Here is a 26668-nt window from a genome sequence, read left to right as displayed (position 1 = left end):
ACCTAGAGCAGTAGCAGCATCACCTGAGAACGTGTTAGAAATGCAAATTCTCAGGGCCCCAAACCTGACATACACAATCAACCACTCTAGGAGTGGAGTCTTTCAGGTGATTCTGATGGGCAGCTAAAGTTTGGGAACTCTTGCCAAACTCTGAACTCTTTGAATGGTGCAGTGTGCACGTGCAGGAGGAACACACAGAGTGTTTACAACAGCATTGTTTGAAATAGCAAAAACAAGGGAAGAACCCAAATAACCACTGACAGTAGAATGGATACATAACTTGAGACATATTCATATTAAGGCGTATGAAAAGGAATGAACTACAGCTATACATGTAACATGGATGGATCTTACATATATCTTCTGATGAATGAAAAAAGCAAACTGCAGATGAAAACGCACAGTATGATGACTAAATTAAGTTTAAAAACATGCAGAAGAATATTCTATATTGTTTATAGATGCGTACCTACACAGTAAAACTTTTCCAAAAAAAAGACAAGGGAGTGATACGCAAAACTCGGGAATAGGGGTAGCGGAGTGGCATAACTGGAGAGGGGCACACAAGGGGCTCTAAAGTACTCATATATGTTTGATTTCTTAAACTGAGTGGTTAGTTTACAGGTGATCATTTTCCTGTTCTTGAAACTGTACACAGGCATTAGATATTCTCTGTTGTATTTATGATAAATTTCTATTAAAAAAAAGTATATTGAAACAGTGCAATACTCCAAGCTAGAACTGCAACCACTAACTCTAGCTACATACACAGTGTCCAAAGGGTTAAGCCTGTTTCTCGCCTGTGGGTGGAAGGGCAGGCAGCAGCTGGGGCACAGTGGGAGTTCCTGGCTCCAGCTGGCTCCAGCCTGGATCAAGCACCACGCCCAGGAACTGGCACCTGGAGGGGGGGCGGCTTTTGGACAGGTGGTACCTGTAGCCCTTGGTGACCTGATACATGTGAGGGGCTGGGCTTAGTCAGACGGATGGTGGGCCCCTGGCAGAGACCCTCCATCTGGTGAGGAAGTTTGCTGGTAGCAGCTTGGAGCTGGTGAGAAGAAGAGGGTCTTGGATGCAGGATGGGGGTGGGGAAGGAAGTGGGTGGGCTGGGCTCAGATACCAAGGGAGGGTAGTGGGATTAGCACCTGCTGAGAATGAGATTAGGTTTCTTGGGAAGGGCTCATCTATCTAATGCTCCCCCGAAAGCTGTCTCCCTGTGGCTTTTCTCTGCTGGACAGATGGTGTCTGAACTGCCTCTTGGAGGGTGGGCTCCTTGAGGGAGTGGTAGAGGTGGGCTGGGACCTACTGCCTGTTTTCCAGAGGCCTGTTAGGCCACAGGACTCCCTTACCTTCCAACAATAATAATAGTGATCAGAGCTAACAATTCTTACTGAGGGTTTACTATATGCCAGGCGCGTCCTAAGCCATTCAAACAACTTAGCCCCATTTAGTTTTCACTGTACCTAACTGCCTATTAGCAGGTTTGCATGTGAGGAAACTGACACTTGCCCAAGGTCAAACAGCAAGCAAACGAGGACCTGAATGCTGGCAGTCCAACTCCATGGCCCCAGCAGGAAACCACTATTGGCCATGGTGTCCTCCCCTTCTCATTACATGGCAGCAAGCTTCTTCCACTTGCTCAGGCCAACAACCTGGACTCCACTGTCTCTCACTCCTTATCCAATTATCAGCAAATCCAGTTGGCCCAATATTCAAATTATATTGAGGCTCCGGCCTGCTCACCACTTCTACCACCGCTCTGCCCTGGTACTGTCATCACCTACCTGGCTTCTCACTGACTGTTCTCTTCCTTCCACCCTTGTCCATATAGTTTGTTCTCCACGCAGCAACCAGAGAGATCCTTCTAATACCTCAGTCGGATCCCATCACTTCTTGGCTCAAAAATCCTCCATGCCTTTCCACTGCTCTCAGAATAAAAGCAAGCTCCTACACGGCTTTACAGGACCTGGCCTGGCTACCTCTCAGACATAATTCCCCCACACTCTCCCCTGGCTTACCATGCTGCAGCTACACTGGCCTTCCTGCTGTACTTTGGGAGTGTTTTTTGTACTTGCTTTAGTACTTGCTGTTCCCTCTGCCTGCAATACCCTACCCCCAAATATCTGCATGGATCATGCCCTCACTGCAATCATCCAATGTCACCTTATCAGACAGGCATTCCTGACTACCCCACCCTTCCTTTTCCCATCCCTAATCCCCTTACCCTGCTTTATTTTTTCCTATAGCACTAAATACTACCTGACATGTTAATTTACTTAGAATCTGTCATCCCCACCACAATGTCACCTGGTGAGAACAGGGACTTTGGTTTGTTCAGACCGTATGCCCAACCTCTAGCTCAGTGCCTGACATATGGCAGGAACTCAAATAAATATTTGTTAATTAACAAATGAATGAATGACCAACATCCCCCAGGAAATGACTCAGCCTCAGAGGGAAGGCCAGTTGCCTCAAAGCCTTTGGCTTTCTCAGCCCTGATGACCTTCGGTAGCCCCAAGGCAGTGGTCAATGTCCTTCCCTATTATGAAATGTTCTGGATGCACAGCATCACTACTGTGTCATCCACTGGTGCCTGCATACGTGCACACACACAAGGACATGGAGCTGGAACAGCGCCAGTTTTGAGAAGGAATGAGTCTGGGCAGTTGGAGCCGAAGTTCAGTGGACTCCAGGGCACTTGTTTTTAGTGACTATCTTTGCCACTGCTGGCCCACCAAGGTCTCCCAGTCATCTGTCTCTGCACTGTATACATTTTGGCTTTTAATCTCATGAATAAAGAGTCATCGGAGGGTTTTGAACCAAGGAATGACAGGATCTGATATACATTTTAAAAGGATCACTGGTCGTTATGTGGATAACAGATTAGAGCAGTGCAAAGGCAAAAGCAGGCAGACCAGGGAGGAGGCTGCTATAGTTGTCTAGGTGAGAGATGATGGCAGATGTGAGAGAGACAATGAGTAAAAGCTGTGCCTTCTTACATCCCACCTCCCAGCCTCTGCCCCAGGCCACTTCTCTGCTAAATATGAAACAGCAACAGCACATGCTGGGGACTCTATTCAGTGGTTTCCATTTATCAGTATGGCATCTCATTAATCTTCCCAACAGTCCTGTGAGGTGGGTTTTAGGGGTATCCACATTTTACAGAGAAGACAACTTAGGCTCTGAGAGGTTAAGTCACCTGTTAAAGATTACACAGCAAGCTGCCAGCATCACACAGCAAAGCCTGTCCTCTTCCCACTTGCATACGCTGCTTCCAGTCAGCATTTATCCATGTCCTATCCAGGCTCCAAAGTCCAGTGCCAAGCAAATATTTTCCAGAAAGCCTTCCCCAAACTTATCTGTTCCTCTACTGAGCTACTGTTGAGAACCTATCTACAGGGCTACCATCCACCGAGCACTCCCTGGGTGCTGAGTACACTGCTGAATGCTTTACATGTGTTACCTCACATAATATTCCAATGACCTAAGGAGCCAAATGGTGGCATCAATTTTACATGTGAAAATAGTGAAGTTGAGAGAATCAAAGTCACAGGCAAGTAACTGTTGTTGCCCTATTTGCTTGGCACTGAGCCATCTTTTTATTACTTTCGATTTTCTTTTTAAAAAAATGTATTTTATTTACTTTTTTCCTTTTCAATCATTGGGTCAAGGGGAGATCTCCAATAGATCATAGCGTGGTAGCTGCTATGTTCTGAAATGTAAGCAGTTTTTTTTTTGTCCCCTTGACCAGACTCTAAATGTCATAAGGTCAAAATCCACAAATAACATTTTGTTTATCCATCCTACATTGCTGGGCCAGAGCCTAAGACTTAGGCAAAGGAGATCAGAAGGGTCAGGAGTTCTTGCTAAGGTCACATGGCAAAATGAAGGTGGAAGAGAGGGAGTGGGGAGGGCCTTCCTGTGAATCTTCCCGCTCCTCAAGGGCACTCTGTTCCCTTAGCTTGAGAAGCCTTGAGGACAGCTTTTTCCATGAAAATGCACCTTTTAGCTCTTTAAAAGCAGCAAGTACTGTTCCAGCCATGACCCTGCAGACAGGTGGAACACCCATACCCCAGCCTCATTCTAAAGAAACTTGCAGAGCGGGAAGGAAGGGGCAATGACTTTCAGTTCCCGTAATGTGTCTAGAAGCAGCAGCTGATTCAGCTAGATGATGTCACCTTCCCAAACCTCCTGACCAGCAGCTGAGATGGTAAAAGCAGGAAACTGGAGGATACTCAGCTGGCTAAGTCCAAACATGCCTCTGGCAAAGGACTATAGTAACCCCAGGCTCTGGGGGCATCCTCCTGCAGATGAGCATAGAGCACCCTCTCAGCTGTGAGGTCAGTAGGTATCCTTTAAGACCCTCGAACCAAGATGCTTTCCCAACTCTCGTTTTACTAAGCAACTTTCTGCACATCCTTAACCAACAATGCTTCATTTATTTCAAGGGTGGAGCAGTGCAAAGAAGCCTCGCTTTAAAGCCACACAATCTAGGTCTGAATCCAGGTTTCACTGTGTACAACCTGCAGGAATCTGGGCATACGACTTCATCTCTCCTAACCTCAGTTTTCTCATTGGAAAAGAAAGTAGGGCCAGTAGACCACTTACCACACAGGCTAGGTGGGAGAATTAAATGAGAAAATGCATGTAGAGTGCCTGGCATGAGCCAGGTGCCCAGTAAATGGCAGTCCCCATTATTCCCACTGGATCTCTGCAGGGGAGATTTGAAAGATCATCTTCATCTATAACACAAAAGGAAACAAAGGCACAGACTGGGTCTACCAGTGTCAGGGCTGAGTATCTGAGAGGGCTCAAGTCTTAGATGAGCTAAGTTCAATCCTGCCTTGCTTTTTCTCTTCTGAAAAATCTTTGCTTCACATATTCCCAGGCTGGCTCTTTATCTTCAGTCTACTCTTGGCTCAAACATCAACTCCTCAGAGAGGCCTTCCCTGACCACCAGGTATACAGTTGCTTCCCTAGATACTCCATTACTCAGTTTCATTTTCTTTACAGCATTTAATCCACTATCTGACATCATCTTATTAATATCTGTTTCTTGGACTAGCTGTCTACCCCGCTAAAGTAAGAGTTCTACAGGAGCAACGTCCTTCACTGTCTTATTCATCACAGCACCCCCAGCACTTAGCACAGGGCCTGGCACATGGTTGATATTCAACAGACATCTGCTGAATCACCAAAAGAATGAATGCACCTGGGATGGCCAGGCTAAAATGACAATGGCCCCACACTTACTTCTCTGCTCAGTTAGTTCAAGGCTCTGGCTCCCATTTCAGAAGCTGGCACTGCCACTTGGATATGGGAGCACCAGCCACTCTTTTCCCTGCCTTGTGGTAAGGCCCAGTGCAAATCTTGCCTCTTCTGTGCAGTGCTTCCCTCATTTGGCATTTAGCATTTATTGTTAGTTTTCACGAGATCTCATTTCACACGCATTAAGTCTTTTCTCTCTAATTCAATTGGAAATATCTTGAAAGCAGAATTGGGTCTTTAATGGTGATATCTCAATTTGTAAACCTTCTGAGAAAAAGGCTCCTTGAAACAAAGTTGGCTGGACCCAGAGTGGACTGGAGAGGAGTCTAGGCTTCTCTATGCTGGATCAGCCCCTTTGGCAGGAAGAGATCATGCTGCCTCAATCCAGGAGCCCAGCTGATGAGGCAGGAAGGGAGCCAGCAAATCCTAACTCTTACACGCAGTGTGAGACAATCCCAAGGTCATGTGTATGATTAGACTTTTTCTTTAAAAACCATAATTTTTAAGAATTTCAGCAATATCTAGTTATCATAAAGAATGGTAGAAAAACTTAGCTCAGTTCAAAGGGACTTGTGTAGTATACAGTTAAGTCATGGCTTCTTGTCTTCTTACCCGTATTTTCTTTTCATCTGACTCCTTTAGCTATTTTATACTTTTGGTTGTATGAATTTTCATAAGTTGCTTCCAATTCTTTGTAAAACAGAGCAAGGTTCTAATAAAAAATAAGAATTTGGTTCAATTTTCTTTTAAATGCTATAGTGGTGCATACAAAAATGATATTCCAAACAACTCATTGTAACAATTAAGGGTAAATGGCAAAAATAATGCATGTAAATCACCAAGTACAGTGCTGGGCACTTAATAAGCATTCAAAAGGCAGGCTGAAAGAACACTATTAATTCTCACTAGCTTCTCTTCTCTGGGCCTGTTTTTTCATGCGGCAGGTTTGTTCATTTGTTTAATCATTCAATTCAAAATTATTCACTGAATGTTCACTACCCACAAAGAACAGTTGTAGACACTGAAGATACAATGATGAACAAACCATGGGGCTTATATTCTAGTAGAAGAGACAGATGAAAAACAAGTAAACAAATAAGAAGAAAATTTCGGGTAGAGGTTGCTGTTATGACAAAAATAATAGAAGGCAAAAGACTAGAGAGTGATTCTGAAGTAGCTCAGCTACTTTAAACTAAAGGTCAAGGAAAGCCTCTCAGAGGAAGTAACCTGTGAGCTGAGCCAACTATAAGAACCAGAAAGGAAACCCGAGGAGCAGAACATTCCAAGCACAGGAACAGCAACTACAAAAGCCACTGGGCAGAGACAACTATGCCAGGATCCAGGAACAGCAAGCAACCCATGTGGCTTGAGTGGAGTGAGGGAGGGTGGAATGATGAAGAGGCAGTACTAGATCATACAGGCCTCAGAGGTTGGTAAGAACTCTGGGTTTTATTCCAAATATAGTGGAAGGCTACTGAAGGGTTGTAAACAAGAATGTGATAAAATATGAGCTTGGTTTTTAAAAGGCCACTCTGGCTGCAGTGTTGGGGAAGGAGTGATTTTCTAAGGTCCCTTCCCAGTTCCTATCTTCTTTTTTCCTGTCATTCCCATGAACTGGTTGCCTGAACAAGAAAGATGCATCCTCCGGATTAGAGAGGGATGGTGGATATAGGAGTGGTTACTGCCCTGGGCAGGAGTAGAGAATCTGTGTCACTTTGTTCTGCAGATGGAGGGAGTGACCTCCTCAGGGAAGGGTGGGAATCCCAATTTGGAAAACATCCCCAAGCCACCTGTATTGTTTCTGCCTCCTGTGTGGAAGTTTCTGCCAATGACACAATGTTCTGGAATGTACACCCCCACCCACATACCCAATCTTCCGTTTACAGAGGCACAGTTGTACTTTGCATTCCTCCCAGGATTTAGTTCAAAGCTAGCCTACAGGAAATGGTCGATAAAGAGCTACTGATTGATTAACGAAGAGAGGGAGTATTCTCAGCCATTAAGCCAATATTAATGAGTACCATGAGTGCTATGTTGGTCTCTAGGGATGGAAGGTGATTAAGATGGGTTTCTGGTCTTCACTGAGCTCAGAATTCAGTGGATAGACCAAAAACCACAGACAGCTACAATGCTGGATACAATAGTTACAGCAGCAACATTTACTAGGTTCTTCCTTACCCAGATAGACATAGGACAAGTTAGCTGGCTTTGGAGTCAGACTGCTTGGGGTCAAATTATGGCTTCACTACTTGCTAGCTGTGGAACTTTGAACAAATTTCTTAACTTCTCTACATGAATAATAAGAGAACCTACCTCAATGGTACTATTTTGAGAATTCAATGAATTAACACATATGAAACATTGAAGTTTAAGTGCTAAATAATTAACTACTATTAAAAATTACTGTAACACCTGTGCTAATCTCTTACATACATCCTTACAAAAACCACATGAGGTATTCTTACTATTCCCATTTTTCAGACAGGGGAACTGAGGCTCAGAAATGGGAAGGAATGTGCCCAGGATCAAATAGCTGGTATGAAATAAAGCCCAGATTCAAACCTAGTTCTGTCCAATCCAGAGCCCATACTTCCTATAACAAAATGATCTCCTTCTCCTAAAGAGCACAGTGCACAACACACAGCAGGGGCCCCATCAGGGAGCTGTGGTTACTATGCCATTGTTCCTGGAGCTTTTCCAGCCATAGGTACCTTACAGCCCATAGGAGGAGACTCTCTTTTCACCCTAAAGGGGTCTGAGAAGGGTTCAAAGGCGCTGGGTGTCAACTGCAGGCTTTGCTTGGGAGTTCAACAGGTTTCCTTCACTGAGGCTTGGGATACTAATATGGAACCTGAACTTCCACCACTAAATGAGACCCAGAAACTGCTTCCAGGTGCCCAGACACCTGCATGGACAGGTGGGCAGTTTCCTCTGGGCTTTTTGTCTGGCTCTATACATCTCTCAGTTTCATCACTTAGCCACCAGCCCTGGGCCTCACACCCGCACCTGCTGCTTGACCTAGTCCCAGGAGACCCTGAGCCTTAGACTTGGGCTCCTTCCCGGGACCCTGCCCCAAAAGGCCATTTCTGAGTGACGCCCTGGGACTTCCCTGACATGGTAACCCCTAGGGTTCCATCTGAATTTGGGCACTGTGAGCAAAGGGAAATTCTCCTTACTGAGTAGCAGACAACAGAGTGGGTGGTTGTTCTTGTTCTGAATCAGAGGTGAGTGTGGGGCAAGGGCTGTTGTACACTGGGTTTTATGTTTAAGTAGCACTGATCCTGTCTGGCTCAAAGTTCCCACTCAGCAGTCCAGCCTAGGCAGGTGAGGACATCCTGGGGTTAGGAGTTAATATGCATATCTACATTTCATTTGAGTCATACATACTCAGAGTCTTGCCTTGCCTGGTAATTTGACTGCAGAAGGCAACCAATGGCTGAATCAATGAATGACCAAGTCTCACGGTGAGAAGAAAGGGAAAGACCCAGCATTTTATGAGCTTTTACTGGGCACTGTGCAGGGGCACTTTACATGTACCATTCATCATTAGGGATGTCTGTTAACTCAGTCACTAAACAGCTATCAAGTAGCAGGCCAAATAGTAGTAGCTGGTAACAGTGAACAAGACACAGTTTCCATCCTCAATAAGCTCAGAGCACCTTGTTTAGTCTTTCTCCCAATAACCCTGCAAAATGAGTATTATTCCCATTTTATAGATGTCCAGGCTTAGAGGAGGAAAATAACTTGTCCAAATTCATGAAGCTAGGTAAGTGATAAGATAAGGCTTTCATTCAAAAATGTTTGTTGGTTGAATGAATGAATGAATGACACAGCTATGACTGTAAATTTAGCCAAGGAGCAGCAAAAAGGCCAAACATTTATAGTTCTCAAAGTGCTTTTTCATTTATCATCTCCTTGGGCCTCCCTGCTAGCCCACAAGGCAGACAAGGCGGGTGTTATCTTTCTTCAACATATGAGGCAACAGGCAGAGCTTGGGCAAGAGGCTTAAAGTCACGCAGCAAACAAGGAGTGGAGCCATCCTGGAAAAACTCCAGAGTTCCTACAATGCCTTATTTAATCATTCGAATCTATGTCAAGCACCTACTATGTGCTTAGGCATGCTTCTACACACTTTAAATATTTAACTCATTAAGTCTTCCACTCAGTTAACAAACAAGGTGGTCCCTGCTTCTTGGAGGTCCTTGGCAAAGATCAAAGAAAATATGCCCCATTGCCAAATGCTTAGTCAACAACACTGGCCACACCTATATGGTGTACAAGGTATGACTTAGGGCACTTGTGGGGGACAAGTTTGTGAGCCAAGGCCCCCAGCTTTGGGAATCTTAAAATCTTCCTTATGAGTACAGTGGTGAGTTGAAAGAAAGAAGGAAAAGAAAGAATTTCCGAGCTCTTGGTCCAAAGGATATCCACATATTCTGTCAGCCTGGAAGTTTACTTTGAGAGAGTAGCTCCAATAACAATCACAGCCACTTGATCACCTGTGATTACATGTGACAATAAGAGTAATAATAGTAGCTGTCATAGTGAGTAATTACTATATACTCCATGCTAAGTGTCCCATGTATCTTACCAGCAGTTATTTCCATGCTTACAAGAATGTTTTAAAGGCTATACCCGTAATCCTAGCACTTTGGGAGGCCAAAGAGGGAGGATCGATCTCTTGAAGCCAGGAGTTCAAGACCAGCCTAAACAACATGGGGAGACCCCATCTCCACAAAAAATAGAAAAAGTAGCCAGGCTCAGTGGTGCACACCTGTAGTCCCAGCTACTTGGGAGGCTGAGGCAGGAGGCCTCAGGAGTTTAAGTTTGCAGTGAGCTATGATGACACCACTGCACTTGCACTCTAGCCCAGTGTAAGACCCTGTCTAAAAAAAAAAAAAAAAAAAAAAGGGGGAGTGTTTTGAGAAAAGCCCTATGTGTTATTATCTCTATTTTATAGATGAGGAAACCAAGGCTGGGAGAGATTAAATAATTTGCCAGGGATAACTACTGAGCAAGTGGGATTCAACATTTGTTTACCAAATGTTGGACCTGACTCTTAACAGTGATGAAATTTCCCCAGGAGGCACTGGCAAGGCAGACACCAGGACTACCAGAGAAGCAGCCACTGCCTGGGAAGACTGGAGCCTCCTGAGCTCCCAGCATAGTCTTCCTCACCCCTTTCCATCAGGTTTTAACATCACACTAAGATGCCGGTAAGGACAGAGGTTAGGTATGCTCAAGCTATCTCTAGGGCAACTCCCTCTTGAAGAAGTCTGTGACTTCCATTTGCCACCCACCAACCCCCTAAAGAGAAACAGAAGAGGGCAGGGGCGTCACTTCTCCCAGGGGCTGGTGGGGGCACACCAGGGAAGAAGGAAGAAACCTTACTGGCTCCTTCCTCCCTCGGGTAAGAAGCCTGCACATGTGACACGGTGCACATCCTTAGCATGGAACCCCCTTGGGGAAATACCAAGGCACCTTTTGGACCCAAGAAGCCTCAGAGAAAGGAAAGGCTGACACAGACCTGAACTGCAAGCTAAGCCGACAATTTCTAAGCATTGTAACTAGGTCATCAGGTTCCTAGAGAAGCCAGCTGGGGATGGGGGATGGGGAGGGAAATTTTGCAGCCTACCAAGATCCCTACTTCTCTTCATGCCCCACCCTCCCCGAAATCTGCACCTGCTCCAAATGACCCCTCCCCCCAGCTGAGCCCAGCTGTCAACGGCTCCCAATGCCCCACCCCTGCCTTCCTTGGCCCAGAACCACTGGGGCCTTTTGGGCAGAAGGTACCTTATTGCTACCTGAGCCCTTCAGAGAGGGAGCTATGGGGCAGGGACGGAGTGGCCTCTCCTGGAGAGTATTTCTCGCTCCACCAGGGCAGCAAGAAAGCCGGGCCCCTTTGGACCTGCCCAGGGTACCTTCCTGGCATTGTCACTGCAGGTGGTAGGAGACAGGTGATGTTTACCCTGCTGAGGGCAGAGTTGCCAAAAGGCTTCAATCAATCCTTTGAATCTGCACCTGGCCCTGAGCCCCAAAATAACAACCAGGGCACCTTACCTGATCTGTAGGTTGCAGGTGCCTCTGGCTTCTCTCTCCCTGTAGTTCTGTCTGCTGAGCCCTGGGTTGGGATTCTTTTTCCCAGGTGTTACTGGAGACTTGACTACATCCCACAGGTGCTCTGGGTCTCTCCCCATTGGGCACATCTCTACCATCAGCCATCCTCATCCCTCTGCCCAGAAGCCTCTATCATCAGTCACCTGCTCCCTTTTCCCTGACCACCTTTATTGCCAACGCAGACCCTCTTTGGCTCCAGCCAGTCTGCCTCCTCACCATCTCCCAAATGCTTCATACTCATATTCCACCCTCCAGATCTGTCTCGGTGGTTCTTACTCATATAACCTACACTTGCCACATTTTTTTAAATAAAGGCTTCACGGTCTACCTCCTCCTAATAGGTTAACGATGCCTAACACTGACTGAGCATACTGTATGTCAGGTACTGTGCTAGGTGGTCTACACAGTTATTCATTCAACAAATATTTGCTGAGTGTCTCCTACATGCCAAGCACTCCACTAGATGCTGGAGATGAAAGAAAAACCAAGACAAAGTCCCCACACTCTGGGAGCTTTGGGAGGTTATGTTTTACTGGAGAAGACAGATAGTAGACATGTAAACATGGGTTTACCCTCTGAGGAGGTGATATTTGAGTTGAGACCTGAATGACAAGAGAACCCTGATCAGATCTACAGGATGAGTGATCCAGACAGAGGAAAAACAGCAAGCCCATGAGGAAGAGATTACTATTATCTTCATAAAGAAGTTATCATTGGCCGGGCGCGGTGGCTCACGCCTGTAATCCTAGCACTCTGGGAGGCCGAGGTGGGCGGATCATTTGAGCTCAGGAGTTCGAGACCAGCCTGAGCAAGAGCGAGACCCCATCTCTACTAAAAATAGAAAGAAATTATATGGACAGCTAAAACTATATATAGAAAAAATTAGCCGGGCATGGTGGTGCATGCCTGTAGTCCCAGCTACTCGGGAGGCTGAGACAGGAGGATCGCTTGAGCTCAGGAGTTTGAGGTTGCTGTGAGCTAGGCTGACGCCACGGCACTCACTCTAGCCTGGGCAACAGAGTGAGAGTCTGTCTCAAAAAAAAAAAAAAAAAAAAAAAAGAAGTTATCATTATCTTTATTTTACAGATGAGGAAACTGAAGCCTCTGTGTGAATTATACAAAGCCACATTGCTGAGAAAGCTATGATTATTCCAGCCCCCAGTAACCTCTCTCCCTTTGGACCCTTTCCACTGTTGGTGCAGAAGAGTCTGGATGCAATGCAGTTGGCCAGGGAAAAGGGGAAAGCTGATGATGCAGGCTGAGGGTGGAGGCCTCTGGGCCGAGTAATCAGTTGGGAAGCTGATGGTGGAAGTGGGTCTATTTGGCAGAGGCACGGGGCACTGTGGGATGCAGCCAGTGGGTCTAACCTCTTCTGCTTTTGGAGTCTACACCACAGATTTGGCACCGTTTGTCTCAAGCCATTCACCAAGTGTTTCATTCTAGTCTATTCTTACTGCTTCAAATGAGTTTGCCTTCTTAGGGGCAGATACATTTTTTGGTAGTCTAACTTGCACCTAATAATAACAACCTTTCATGTTCATTGAGCAGACCCTGGCTGAGACCTTGCACAACCCCAGGCCCCGTGCCAGGTAGTCAGGGTAAACTAAGGCAGTCTGGGCTTGCAAAAGAAGCAATGACACAGTGGCTTGAGGATAGGCTTTCACACCAGACACATCTAAGTTGAAGACTGAGCTCTGTTTCTTATAAGATGTGTTACTGTGGATGTATTATGGAGCCTCTCTGACCCCTGGGTTCTCCATCTTCACACCAGAGCAGTTGTAAGGACCAAGTAAGATGATTATATCAAGGGCATAAACACAGCACCTGGCATAGAGCAAGCAAGTACTCAACACCTAGTACCTGTTACTACTACTAAAAAATACTTTTGCATTTCATTTTCTCATTCATGCCTCACTTACTCTGGTAGGTTGGCATTATTTTCTCAGGTTTATGAACGAGAATTTGAAGCTGATTTGCCTAGTGCTATGCCACCAGCAAGGAGTCGAGCTGTTTCAAATGTAAGTTCAGAGTTTTGTCTGTGTGTGTGTTGAAGGTGACTAATACACACTAAAATGAACCTTGCCTGGTGAGTCTGGGCGCTGAGGGGACAGATGGGTGATGTACCTAGAATGATTTGGATGGCAGAGGGACGCCAACAAGGCCCAAGGTATGGAGTATGGAACAGACCACTGAGAGACGGGACTCAGTCCCACTCACCACAATATCCACAGAATCCCCAGCACTTAGCATATATAAGGCATTCAGTGGTATTTTCTGATTTAACAAAACAAACAAAACTCTGAGGAGGGCTCTGAGCCATAAATCCAGGCTTAGGGGAGGCAGGCAACATTGATAACACTGTGTTAAAAGCCAAAACATGGATTCTAAGTCTGGTGTTGCCATTTACTATGGGTTAAGCCCCCTTGCCTTAATTTCCTCCCTGGAAATGGGGCTGAATGTACCTCACCTATTTCACTGGGAAATAACCTTTATAAAGGTGTTTGGTAAATTATAAAGTACTATCATGCACATAAAAGAAATTATTATTATGCTACAGACTACTAAGGCAGTAGAGTGTTTTGAAGCCACACACCCTAGGTTTGAATCCCAGCTCTTCTTGGTACTAGCCTGTGAGACTATAGGCATATCACTTTTCTCTGAGCCTCATTTTTCTCAACCATAAAACATAGATACCATCACCTACCTTGTAGGATTTTTAAGGAATAGAGATAAGGAGCACAGCTTTAGAGTAAGACTGACCTGGTTTCAAATCCTGACTCTTGCCTTCTGCTAACTATGAGCCCTCCCAAATCTCAGTGTCGTATAATGATAAGGTTGCTGGGATAGCTACACAGAGATGATGTCACTAAAGGCCTGCCACATAGTGAGCACAGATAAATGCCAAAAATCATCCAGACAATGGTAAACTGGAGGAGGGAACACATTTAAAAGTGGGGGTTTGGAAGCTATCCTCCCAGGCTTTGCCACTTACTAATTGTGCTACCTTGCAGTAAGTTGCTTAACTTCTCTGTTCTTCATTTATCAAATGGGGATAATAATAGTACCTACTTTAGAGTGTTGCTGTGAGAATGGAATTAATATGTGTAAAGCACTTTGAACAATGCCTGGCATAGAGTAAGCACTCAATACATGTTGGGTACTATTAATAGTAATGTTAACAATAATATTAATCACAAGTGGAATAAAAGGGAGGGATTGTTTAATCCTGGGACACGGGCATCCCATGAATTACAAAGAAGTCCCTGGGCAGCTGTTTGTAGGCAAGTTTTCAGCCTCCAAGAGACTCTTCCATGGAAAGGACACAAGGCTCCTGAGCAAAAATCCCAGGCCCACTGACCAGGGGGCCAGCCTCTAGGGAGTAGAGTCAGGCTCTTTGGAAGGGACACTGTGTTCCTGGCCCTGCCTGACTCCACTGGGGGAACAAAGGCACGTGTGTATGTGTGTGTGTGGCCAGGGAGGAGGGAGAGGAATGTTTCCCTTTCAAGAGCGGAACAAAGGATCTGAGGCATAGTTGAGTGCGTTCCAATCCCCTCCCAGGCCAGCTCCCATTCCTCAGATGATTGTCCAACAAGGTTTTCAACCTTTTAGCTTCCTCCTGAAAGGTGATGGGGGGAAGGGTGGCAGGCTCAGTTGCACTCCACCCTGTATCGTCAATCTCCAAGATGCAGAATTTATATGTGCCAAACCTCTGAGATCTCCCTTAGGAATCCCATCCTAAACAGAGTTGGGGTGGGGATCCCCTGGGGGTACTCAGGGTTAATGGATGGAACAGGGTGCTGCAAGTGGCAGGTTTACCGCCCCTCTAGGGCAAGTCCATGACAGAATCTGCTCCTAAGTGATGAAGCCAAGGAGAAAACCCAGGAGTACTGATTGACTCTCCATAGCCTAGCATGGGGTAGGGAGAAATGGCCTGGCAGAACTAAGCAGAAAAGCATTTTCTAAATCTTTCCTTCTTTCTTTCTTTTCCTCAGGCCTTCAAACTTGGACTGGAAATTTTCTTAATCTTAAAGGGACCACAGGCTGGAGAGAGAAGCTAGGTGAAGGGGGAAGGGAGAGGGAGCAAAGAAAGTAATTGACAAAAGGAAAGGGAGGGACATGTCCAAAAAAAGTAGTTTGGGGGAGGGGGGGCGCCCCTAGGGACATTACTTTCCAGTTTCCACACTCTTGCCAGCAGGGTTGGGACTCTTGCTGGCGGGCTGCAGGGCTGGGACAGGAAGCAGTCTGTGGAAGTCATAGCAATGGCATTTCCTGAAGAGCAGGAGAAAAAACCTCTAGTTCCGAGGGGAGCACTGGAGACTGCCCAAAAAGCCCTGTGGCCCAGAGCTTGCAGTGAGGCTCCAGCTTGGCCTGAGAGTCTCATCAGGGATGAAACCAAGTAGCAGAAGGTCCCAAAGGCAGTTTCTTTACACAAAAACACTATTTACAAAAATCAATATGTAATAAAAGGGAGGCCAGATGATGTGACTGAAGGAGCCCTGGGACGATAATGGTCCTGCTGCAGATAGGAACAGGCACGATTCTGAGGAATCTTCAGAACAAGGTGCTATTAGTATAGCCATTTACAAGTCAAAAGACTTGCCCAGGGTCACACAGCAAGCTAGAAGTCAAGTTCAGATTTCAAAGTCCAAACCCTGCCTCTTACTCCTGATGTAATCTTGGGCAAGTCACTTCATCTTTCTCACCTGATTTCCCTCCTGTGAAATGGAGAAGGCATCTTTCCTGGTCACCTCTAAGGATCAAAAAGGCAAAGCAGATATAAAAGTGCTTTGGGGCCGGGCATGGTGGCTCACGCCTGTAATCCTAGCACTCTGGGAAGCCGAGGTGGGTGGATCGCTCGAGGTCAGGAGTTCGAGACCAGCCTAAGCAAGAGTGAGACCCCGTCTCTACTAAAAAAAATAGAAAGAAATTATCTGGCCAACTAAAATATATATAGAAAAAATTAGCCGGGCATGATGGCGCATGCCTGTAGTCCCAGCTACTCGGGAGGCTGAGGCAGTAGGATCGCTTAAGCCCAGGAGTTTGAGGTTGCTGTGAGCTAGGCTGATGCCACGGCACTCACTCTAGCCAGGGCAACAAAGTGACACTCTGTCTCAAAAAAAAAAAAAAAAAAAAAAAAGTGCTTTGGAAGCTATAATATGCTACATAAATGTGGAGTATTATTATTGCACGGTCAGTGATGAACTACCCTACGGTGACGCTGGGGTTAGTTAAGGTGCTACATCTGTCAACAGGAAAGAGCCATCTAAAACATAACTAATGTGAAGTATGCCATAATGGTAGAATCTGCCAAAAGGCATGAGGCCAGTGAAAGAAAACCAGGATTCATAGACTATCTACTTCAAATCCTCCATCTTGCAGAAGGGGAAACTGGGCCTAGAGGTTAAGTGACTTGGCCAAGGTGAAACAGTGAGCTAGGAGCAGATTGAGAGCAGAACTGGTATCCCAACACCAACATGAGTGCTTGTACCACCAGGGCACACGAACACTATGGAGCTCCTACCAACACAGGAATGCTGCCCTAGGGCCTGCCCAGAGGATGTGCTGGTGGGTCACCATGGGGTCTAGAAAAAGGAGAGTGTACACTCAAGATTCTGTGAATGGGTTTCTGATATGTGGTAAATAAGAAATATAATACCAAATGGTGTCAGGCTCTATGCACCTCAGGCATACATCACTGGTCTTCACTACCATCCTGTGAGGCAGGTATTATTATTTGCGCCAAGGTTCAGAGAAGTGAAAAGAGGTTGCCCAACATCACACAACTAAACATGGGTGGGCTGGGACATGAACCCAAACAAGTCGCAGTTATTCAGACAGACATATTCCTAGAATGGAAGAGGACTATTCATTAGGATACCACATTTGGAGAAAGCTATTCCTAAAGAACATCTAGCTTACTTAATTCTGATTTTAGGACCTCCAAGTGGTGGAAAGATATCACTTCCAGGATGGCTGGACCCATTGATACACTATATGCAAGCCTGGTCTTATACCTTAGGCCCTCTCATTACCTTCACCTCCAGGTCTAAGCCACTATTCTTTTTCACCTGGCAGTTGCACCAGCCTCTTCACTGGGCTCCCTGCTGCCACTCTGTAGAATTCAGACCATACCACCTCTGTTCCAAACCTTCTCTTGGCCTCTCTCCTCTAATTTCACCAAAGTCCTTACCATGGCCTGTAACGCCCTATGTCATCTGGCCCCCAGCTCCTTTCCCTGCTCTTCCACAATATTCTCTCCCCTCAACTCCTACCACTAATTCTCTCCACTCATCTCCCCTTTGTTGTTTCTTCTCCAACCACATTGACCTTCTTGCTCACCCTTGAAAATGCCAAACACACTCTCTCCTGAGTCCATTCTCTCTGCTTGAAACACTCTTTTCTTAGGTACCTACATCATCCACCTCATCTCCTTCAGGTCTTGGCTCAAATATAAAAAAATTAGTCTTAGGTAATACCTTTGCTGGGGCCCAGGACATACCACCCCCAAGTACGACTGTAGGAGACCAGAATATACCACACCCAAAACATACTTCTTTGGCATATTTTGAGCTGGTTATTCTGAGAAACTGCAGACACAGGAATAGCTCCAAAAATCTGTCCCTTTGTAAAAGAAATTCACACCTATAAGGAAATCCAGATTAGTGAAAGTATCTGTATCAGGGAGGGGGCTGCTCCAGTCAAATTTTAATACCTGAGAGCTTTTTATCTGCATAACAATATAACACTCACCTGCCCATAACTTATATAGGCACCACCCATTAGAAGCCCCAAGCCCCTATTCCTTTCTGTAAATTAGGATGCTATATAAGTTTGAATCATTCGACTCTTCCTCGAGTCTCATATTTTGTTGGATTAAAATAGTTTTTTTGTCCTGTTAATTTGTCTTATGTCAACTTAATTCATAGCCCAGGCAAAGAACCTAGAAGGGCAGCGGGAAGCCATTTTCTGTTCCCCTACCTCTTCTTTTTTTTTTTTTTTTTTTTGAGACAGAGTCTCACTCTGTTGCCCAGGCTAGAGTGAGTGCCGTGGCGTCAGCCGAGCTCACAGCAACCTCAAACTCCTGAGCTCAAGCGATCCTCCTGTCTCAGCCTCCCAAGTAGCTGGGACTACAGGCATGCACCACCATGCCCGGCTAATTTTTTCTATATATATTTTTAGCTGTCCATATAATTTCTTTCTATTTTTAGTAGAGATGGGGTCTCGCTCTTGCTCAGGCTGGTCTCGAACTCCTGAGCTCAAACGATCCGCCCACCTCGGCCTCCCAGAGTGCTAGGATTACAGGCGTGAGCCACCACGCCCGGCCTCCTACCTCTTCTTTGATCACTCTTTTAAAACTGCAGCCCCACCCTCCCTTGCTAGGCATGCCCTATGCCCCAGCCTGTTTTATTTTCTTCATTGCACATATCATCACCTGATATATGGGTGTAATTATATATTTACTGTCTGTCCTTCCCCAATAGAATGTGAGCTCCCTGAGGACAGAAACTTAGTTTCTTTACTGTTGTACTCCCAGTGTCTAGTACAGCCTGGCACACAGTAGGAGCTCAATAAATATTGTTTGAATCAATGAATGAATGATTAGGTAAAGGTCCACTTCCAATATGGTTATTTTGGGATAAGGGTCAGGTTTTTTCAGAAATTCAGTGGGTATTTCTCATTAGGTATCTGCTATGCTCAAGACATCTGCTCAGTGCTGAGGAAACAAGCATGGACAAGATGTGTACTCCACCCTCAGGAGCTCCTAAAACTGGGAGAGAGCGAATCTGTCAGAAGTGTCTTCTCTGCACTAATTTAAGCTCTGCCAACTGTGAACTTCTTTTTATTTATCTAAGTTTTGCTAGGTACCATACCAATAAAAAAGGCTCAGTTGCTCTTTCTTTAGATATTTGAAGCTGGTGATCACATTCTCCTGGGTCTTCTCTTCCCCAGGCTAAACAAAAAGACCCAGTGGGATTGTCTGACTCGGGTCTGCCAACTGGGAATAGGGAAGACAGACTATCGGCTGGAGGGACAGAAGAGGAGAGGATCCAGGAGCAGAGTGACTCCTTCAAAGAAAAGGGAGAGAGTCCTTAGGGAGGACTCTGTGGAATGAGGTTGGAGTTTGAGGGTGGGGACAGGGGCCCTGCTTAATTAAGGTGGTAGGAGATTATGTTTCTGTAGAAGAGTAGTGCACTGGGAATTACCCCTGTATCTATTCACACTAAACCCAGACGGAACCACAACTGCTGAAAGCAAGCCCCATGATGGAAGGCTGAGGGTACTGGAGAAGCCAGGAAGGTCAGGTACAGAGGACACCGCAGCCCACTGGCCTCAGGACAGATATCTGCTGAGGGAAAGGACAGATAAGAATTTCTGCTTTATGCACCCCAAACTTGACTTTTGTGTGACTGCCCACACGAAAGTCAAGAAAACCATTCAGGTTTCACTGGGGGCCCCCTGAAAAAATACCTGGGTAATTTTCAACCAGATACTAAAGGGCTCCATGGGGCTACTGGGGAAATTATTCCTAGGAAGTCTGGAAAACCCTGTGATGGTATCAGAGTTTTAAAAGCACCCTAAAATGTACATGCAGAAGAAGTAGGTGTTCCAAGGGGGAGCCCCTGAGACACTTATACCTCATTTTGGGCCCTGAATGAGATTACTAAAAATTTCCACATTTGGGGTTTCCTATGGGATTTCCCCAAGAAAACCGCAGAACTGCCAACATCTATCTGCCAAGGGAGCTGAGGTGCTTCCACTAAGTATATATCCTGAAGCATACATGCTGAAGAAGCCACAACAGGCAAGAAGAGACCTACAGAAGCCACACAACCTAAGAAAGGCCAAGTTACAGGATTTTTTTTTTTTTTTTTAAGAGACAAGGTCTCGTTAAGTTATGCAGGCTGGTTTGAACGCCTGGCCTCAAGCGATCCTCTTGCCGTGGCCTCCCAAAGTGCTGGGATTACAGGCATGAGCCACAATGCCCAGCAAAGTTATGTTTTTTTGCCACATGCACTGTTCACTTCTCTCAACAATGATGTTTCCATTAGGCTAAAGGGTTTCTTCAGGGACAGCTATCTCAAAGTGGCCTGGCTGACCTGGGTCCTTGCCCATATTCCCATTGGAAAGCCCCAGAAACAATTCTGTCCCTTCAGGGAAGGTCACGTATATAATATTCTAGGTAAGTGTCTCAGGGACTACCTTTGATTCTTAACGAATAACTCCAGGGGTCAAAGTCAGTTCCCTGAGGGAGGAAGCCCATTCATTAAAAGAAGTACTTCCACCCTACCATTAAGGTAGGGGAAGGGCTTTTGTTCTAGATCATTTATGAGTCAAGCTATGGCAGCTGGCTATCATTATTCCACTTTACAGGTGGGAGAGACAGATGGACAAGACAGACCAGAACACGGTCAGCATTTAATCAGGTGATTCCAGGCAGGAAACAGTGTGGCTAAGAGTCTGGAATTCCAGTCCTTAAAGCAGCAATCCATGATTAAGTAGAAATACCTGGGGCAAAACACCTTCTCCCCCTACACACACCACTGTCATCTATTAGCAGGGCCGGAGAGGGCTTTAACAACAAGAAAACTAAGAAGTCCGCTCTGGGCAAAACTTTGATACCTACTTGACACCTGCCATGTCAGAGATTCACCAGTGCCAGAAGCTTGAGGCTAACCCACATGCTTTTGGGAACCTGCTACTCTTGACAAAGGCACTACCCTTCCCACAGCTACCTAAACAATGCCAGGATCACGGCCCAGAGTAAGCATCTTCACAGGCATGTTTTGCTTGGGCCAACAGCTTCTCTGTCTTTCTGTTCCAGTCTGTCTGGGTCACTTTATTACTCCCTGGACAACCTAATATGAATGGAAAGTGTTTAGGCTTTAGAGTTAGGCCAATGTCAGTGTAAATTCTCATTCAGACACTTAACTGGCTAAGGGTTACCTAGGGTCAGTCACTTAGCCACTAGAAGCTTCATGTGTAAACTGGGAATAAACTCACCTATGTTGGAAGGTTATTATGTGGACTACAAGAAACAACATGTAATTTCCATAAGGGAAGGTACCATGTATGCTCAGTAAATATTGGCTGCCTAAGTAAAAGACCTAACACAATGCCTAATACTTAAGAGGTACTCAATAAAGGCTAATTTCCTTCCTCTTTCCTTTAGGGATACTAAATTTAGAGCATGCCCCTGGGTAGAATGGCCCATAATTCCTATACTCAAGGATCTCCCAGCTGCAGCCTCCAGGAAGGTTATGAGATGCCACTGCAGCAGTCAGTTTGTGCAGCTTCGAACAGGATGGTACCTGAGAGGGAAGTGGGCAGGTACCAGTACCCTGACTCAAAGGATCCTGAGTCAAATGTTCTTTACCTTTACCCCCTGGCCTCAGGGGGAGAATGCATGCCCAGAAATGGTTCTGACATAACTGGCTCTTCTGCACACATTCCCTCTGTTCACCAAGAGGAAGTGACATGTGGTATGTTGTCCGACGGGCTCTGATAATTTTTAAGCAAAGAGGTGGAAGATGGAATTTCAGTCCAGTGGAGATCTAATGAACTTGCCCAGAGCTGCTGTGTCTAAGACCTCTTTCACAGGCTACGCTGGGCAGCTGGCAATTCTCTGGTCGGGGTAGCCCTCTGCAGAGTCCCATTGGCAGACCAGGTCCCTCCTTCAGACTGCCTTTTGTTTACAGCTGGCAACAACCCACCTGGTATTAGGACCACCAGCCAAAGACAACAGTCAGGCAAAGTGGGCAAGCAGCCCAAGTACCTACTTGGAGATGCCTCAGAGGGCATGTCTGAAGCACTGGAATCCTGTCCTTCCTGTAATCAGCTGAACAACTATTTGCCCCACAAGAGAATCAAAGCAGGAGGGAATAGGAGAGGTCATTGCACCAACCCACAGGAACTATTTAATCATTTATCCCCCCGGGGAGTTCATTTACAGAATGGCTTTCAAGTCTGGTCAGCCTTAGCTCAAGAAAGCCCACCACCTTTACCTGTCCCAAACCCACCCCTGTCATCTGACCTCTACTGACTTGACTCCCTTGCCTTTTACAAGAGCTGGTGGAGAGGAAGAGTTGATAAAGTTGCAAGGAAATGGGAAATGAGAGAGAGGGTGGAGTTCCAGGGCAAACTCAGGTCTCTTGCTCAGTGGTAAAGTGGAGTGCCTGCCACACCCTAGGCCCAGCCTAAGGACAATTGCATTCCTGACATTCCTGAGTGCACGGTACGTGGCCCTTCCACCTCAGCTCCTTCAATAGATGACTTATTTTGCACAGTCTGTCGATTTTCTGCATACTTTGAGGGAACAGAGTACCTCTCATAAGCCCTGCACCTTCCTGAGGCAGGGAGATAAGCAAGGAAATAGAACTGAGTTCACTGAAGAGCAAAAATTGCCTACAGTGACCACTGCTAAAGAAGCTCTCACCAATATCTCATCCCGACACCATGATGGGCAAGAGAAATTTCCCTCCCTGGAAAAGGAACTTGCCAGTGTCAGTCACTGTGCTCATATTATCTCCAAGATTTACAATACCCTGTAAGGCAAGGAAAGCTTGCCACATTTTTTTAGTGGAAGAAACTAAGGCTCAAGAAGGTAAACTGGCCTGTCCAAGGTCACACAGCTAATTGAGTGACACGGCTGGCACTGACACCTTCATCCAAAGTCTGTTACCAAATCTTAATGTCCCTCAGAGCCCCACAGACCAGGTTCTTGCTTTGCCAGCAAACAGCGCTCAGTGAAGAGGCCCCAGGGCCCTGGCCGGAAAGTTAACAGGCAGAGCAGCTGGAGCTCCCCAACGGACCCCAGGCAGTGAGGTGCAAAGTCCCCAGGCTTAACGTGTGACACAGCAAGAGCTCCACAAACAAGCCATCCATGCAGAAAGTTGCACACTTTGGGGAAAATGAACCTAGGGTGCGCAGCGCAAACACAACCTGCACAGCCTGCACTGCCCTAAAATCTGACAATCTTACCCATCCAAGCCAGGGGAACTCCTGCCTGGCCATGCGTCGGTCTGGTCTGAGAGGAAAATACCATACATGCAAACTCCAAAATAAAGGGAAACTGATTTGGGGGAGAGAAGCTCTGGATAGGACTGACACCTCTGCGGGAGAAAGGATGGAAGGGCCTGTGGGTTATGATGCTCATCATCTTCTCCAGGCACAATACTCATGACCCCTTTACGTGGTGAATGACTGCGTCAGGATAAAGGGAACACTGAGCTAACTTCCCACTCTCTCAGGTTTTGGGCCAAATGAACACACCGGCTATGTTTTTCTTTGCTGAGAAATTGGAACACAAGTATGAAAGAGTGCAGTCATGAGGATGACCAGAGTGAAATATGCCTGGTCCTTCAAGAACTGGGTCATCCATATTTCCCAACAGTTGACCTCTTGTGGTGAAATGAGGCCGGTCAGGTCTCCTTAAGAATCAACACCTCCAACAATCATCCAACACAACAGATATAGGGAAAGGCTGTTGGAGATCTCTCTGACCAGAGGCCAAAGAAAAGGGACACACAAGGGGCTTGGTTCTTACCCAGCCGCCGTTCTCCTGGATCCAAGGCTCTAGGTGGTCATTCAGGTAAGTGGCCATCCAAGTTGCGATCCGACTCACCAATACCTGCATCTCCTTGTCTACGCTTTCCACGCATAGGGCCCCGCCGAAGGAGAAAAAGGCCACAATGCGACCCCAGTTTACCCCATCCCGGAAGAGTTCATTCACTACCTGTTCAAAGCTTTGATATGCTGTCCCTAGGGTGATGTGGAGCTGGGATGTCAGGTCACTGAATGCCCGCCGGTACCGCAGTTCAAACTCATCGCCCGCCTCCTTCAGTGCTTGCTTCACTGCTGCCATGGGGATCACCTCCCGGGCATCCAAACTGCTGCTGTGGCCAGTGGCTCCATTTGCTGGAGGGCTGTCTGCCAGGTGCCAGGATGGGTTGCCATTAATGGCACTGGGGGTCTCCATCTCCGATTCAGTCCCTTCTGGGGCCTCAGTCCTGTTCTCTTCTGCATCGATAAACTGACTCCAGCTGTATCCTTTCTGGGAAAGCTTGTAGGAGAGAAAGTCAACCACCAGCTCCCGGTTGCTCTGAGACATTTTTATAATAGGGATGGGCTCAACCAGTCCATTGTCCAAAACACCTGCTCACTCACTGAGTCTGGTCTCTGCTTAGTGATTCTCTTCTAAGATCCAAAGCCAAGATAAGATTCTGAAGGGAGAGAAAGAGCTTCAGGAAAAAAAAATTAATATGCATGCCATTAACCCCACACCATCCCAATCCCCCTCCAGGTACCAGAACTGGTTTCTTCGTGGCTCTTAGGAGGTCTGGGTCTAGGTTCCAAAAGACTTCAATGAAGTCAAATTGAAACCACCAGTGGGCTCTGAATCTCCCACTGGCCTTTTTTACTCCACCCACCCCCTCTTCTCCGAAATGCCTTCCTCGGAAAGTCACCCTCATGGGCAACGCCCCCCGCCCCCCACCTACATTCAAATTCGTCTCAGGCGACAGCAGGCAGGTGCAGCCCCCGGAAGATCTTTTGTATCATAGGTCGGGAGAGGAGGTGGTGGCCAGGATGCCGGTAACTCAGCCGGCCTCGCGGCGGCTGGCAAAAAAAAGCAACTCCAGCCGGAGGGATCATACGACCCGGCAAGGCTGGGAGCTCAGAAGGCGACACAGGAATTGAGACGCTCAGGAACCAGCCCCCTCACTTGCTTCCTCCTCCATCGCCCGGATCGGCTGCAGAGAGCGGCCGCGGCCTCCTGCCACCCGGGAGCCCAGCCCCCTCGCTCTTGCACGCCCCTTGGCTCTCCGCCTCCTACTGGGAGCCAGGAGAACTCTCTCGGAGGTGGCTGGTACGGGTTTAGTTTTTTGTTTTTTTGTTTTTCCTATTTAAGTACCACCCTAGGGTCAGGCTTCCAAAGCCCAGAAGGGACTTCTCAATGGGGCTCAAGGTTTCGATGATGGACGCAAGGAGGGGGAAACTGCCACGGATCTGCGATCTGACTTCCGAAAGGCCACCCCCGGGCCTTTCCGGGAGGCTGAAGGCCGGAGAGCCCCCACAAATGCCGCTAGTTTTCTTTGAATTCCCCAAAGGCCCTGGACGTGGCGGTGGGGGATTGCCGGGTCCTCCATTCCCCGCCCGGACACAATGGCCGCCGGCGCCCTGCACAAAGACCGGGTGAGGGTGAGGCGCAGGGCCTCTCCTCAGGTCAGAAGGAGGGGTCGAGGCCCGCTCGAGGCTCCCCACAGCTGAGAACACGTTTTCCTGGGGACAGGCCTAAGGTAGCTTCTTGGAGCCCCCAGGAGGGCTCGGGGGCCAGGAGCGGCACCTCTCCAGAGCCCAGGGTGGGCGGGCGGCGGCCTCGCGGCTTCTCGCGCTAGCTAGGCCGAGTACTAGGCGAGCCACCGCCCCGTTGCTAGGCAACCTCCCTCCCTCAGGGGCGCCCCCTAGACCTTTCTGGGAGGAGGGGTCTCGCCCCCAGCCGCCCGCCCCGACGTAGCCAATCAGCGAGCCCAGTCGGCACGGAAGCGGGACGGCGAAAGCTCCCATTGGGCGGAACAGCTGTCACACACAAGGGAGGTGGCGCTCTCACCTGCGAGCCCCGAGAGCCGTGGGGGGCCACATCCCCCTTCATCAGCCCGATGGTTTCCAGACGTCAGGGCTCTTCGCGGCAGTGTTCTGCGCCGCGGGCCCGGGCTGGCCTACCTTGCTGACTGCTCTCGCCGTCTCTCCTGAACAAACCGGCCTCAGTTTCCCCTGAAGAGACCGGGGGAACTTGCAAGCTCAGTCACTTCCGGTGCCGCGGCAACGCGCGCGAGCCCGAGACGCAGGGGAGTGCGCGCCTTGAGTGACTGACATCAGGCCTGGGGAGCGGGCGCCCCCTGGCGGTAGATCTGAGGGATCTGCAGACGCAAAAAAACATTTGTAGTCACATTTCCATTCATTCATTCATTCATTCATTCAGTCTGTTTTATCCATCAGTTTATATATAGAAAAAGCGTCGCGGTGTGGCTAAGCACTTTGTCTCTGGATTGTAATTCAACCAGTTGGGCAAGTTTATCAACTACTCTGTGCCTCAATTTCCTTAACAGTAAAATGAGTAATAACACCAACCTATCTCACTGAGTTATTGTGAGGATTTAAAGAGTTATTATTTGTAAAGTCCATAGAACAGTATATGTCCCATGATATGTGCTGCATGAATTCATTCAACAAATCTTTATTGTTTTGATTGCTGAAGATAGGTTAGGAACAAGACAAGAATGGGCTAGAA

The 26668-nt window shown here is 47.1% G+C and overlaps 1 protein-coding gene across 3 annotated transcripts in view; it reads right to left on the bottom strand.

The window, feature by feature from the left end:
- BCL2L1 (BCL2 like 1) overlaps window positions 1–26180 on the bottom strand; it is a 47512-nt gene extending 21332 nt beyond the window's left edge. The window contains exons 1-2 of one of the 3 annotated variants that reach the window (XM_069495908.1): window positions 25988–26180; window positions 23927–24602 (exon numbers count right to left, since the gene is read on the bottom strand). In XM_069495908.1, the coding sequence (XP_069352009.1) occupies window positions 23927–24490 (564 nt within the window). In that variant the 5' untranslated portion in view covers window positions 24491–24602; window positions 25988–26180. Of the gene's footprint in view, window positions 1–23926; window positions 24603–24686; window positions 24777–24878; window positions 25764–25987 lie in introns of those variants that run through there. The other 2 variants (XM_069495906.1, XM_069495907.1) reach the window with 2 other exon arrangements.
- Window positions 26181–26668: the final 488 nt, after the last annotated feature.

The sequence above is a fragment of the Eulemur rufifrons genome, chromosome 20, assembly GCF_041146395.1.
Source record: "Eulemur rufifrons isolate Redbay chromosome 20, OSU_ERuf_1, whole genome shotgun sequence".
In the NCBI taxonomy this organism is placed as follows: Eukaryota; Metazoa; Chordata; class Mammalia; order Primates; family Lemuridae; genus Eulemur; species Eulemur rufifrons.
Note: the sequence above shows the minus strand (reverse complement) of the source record. Positions and strands in the feature narration are given on the sequence as shown.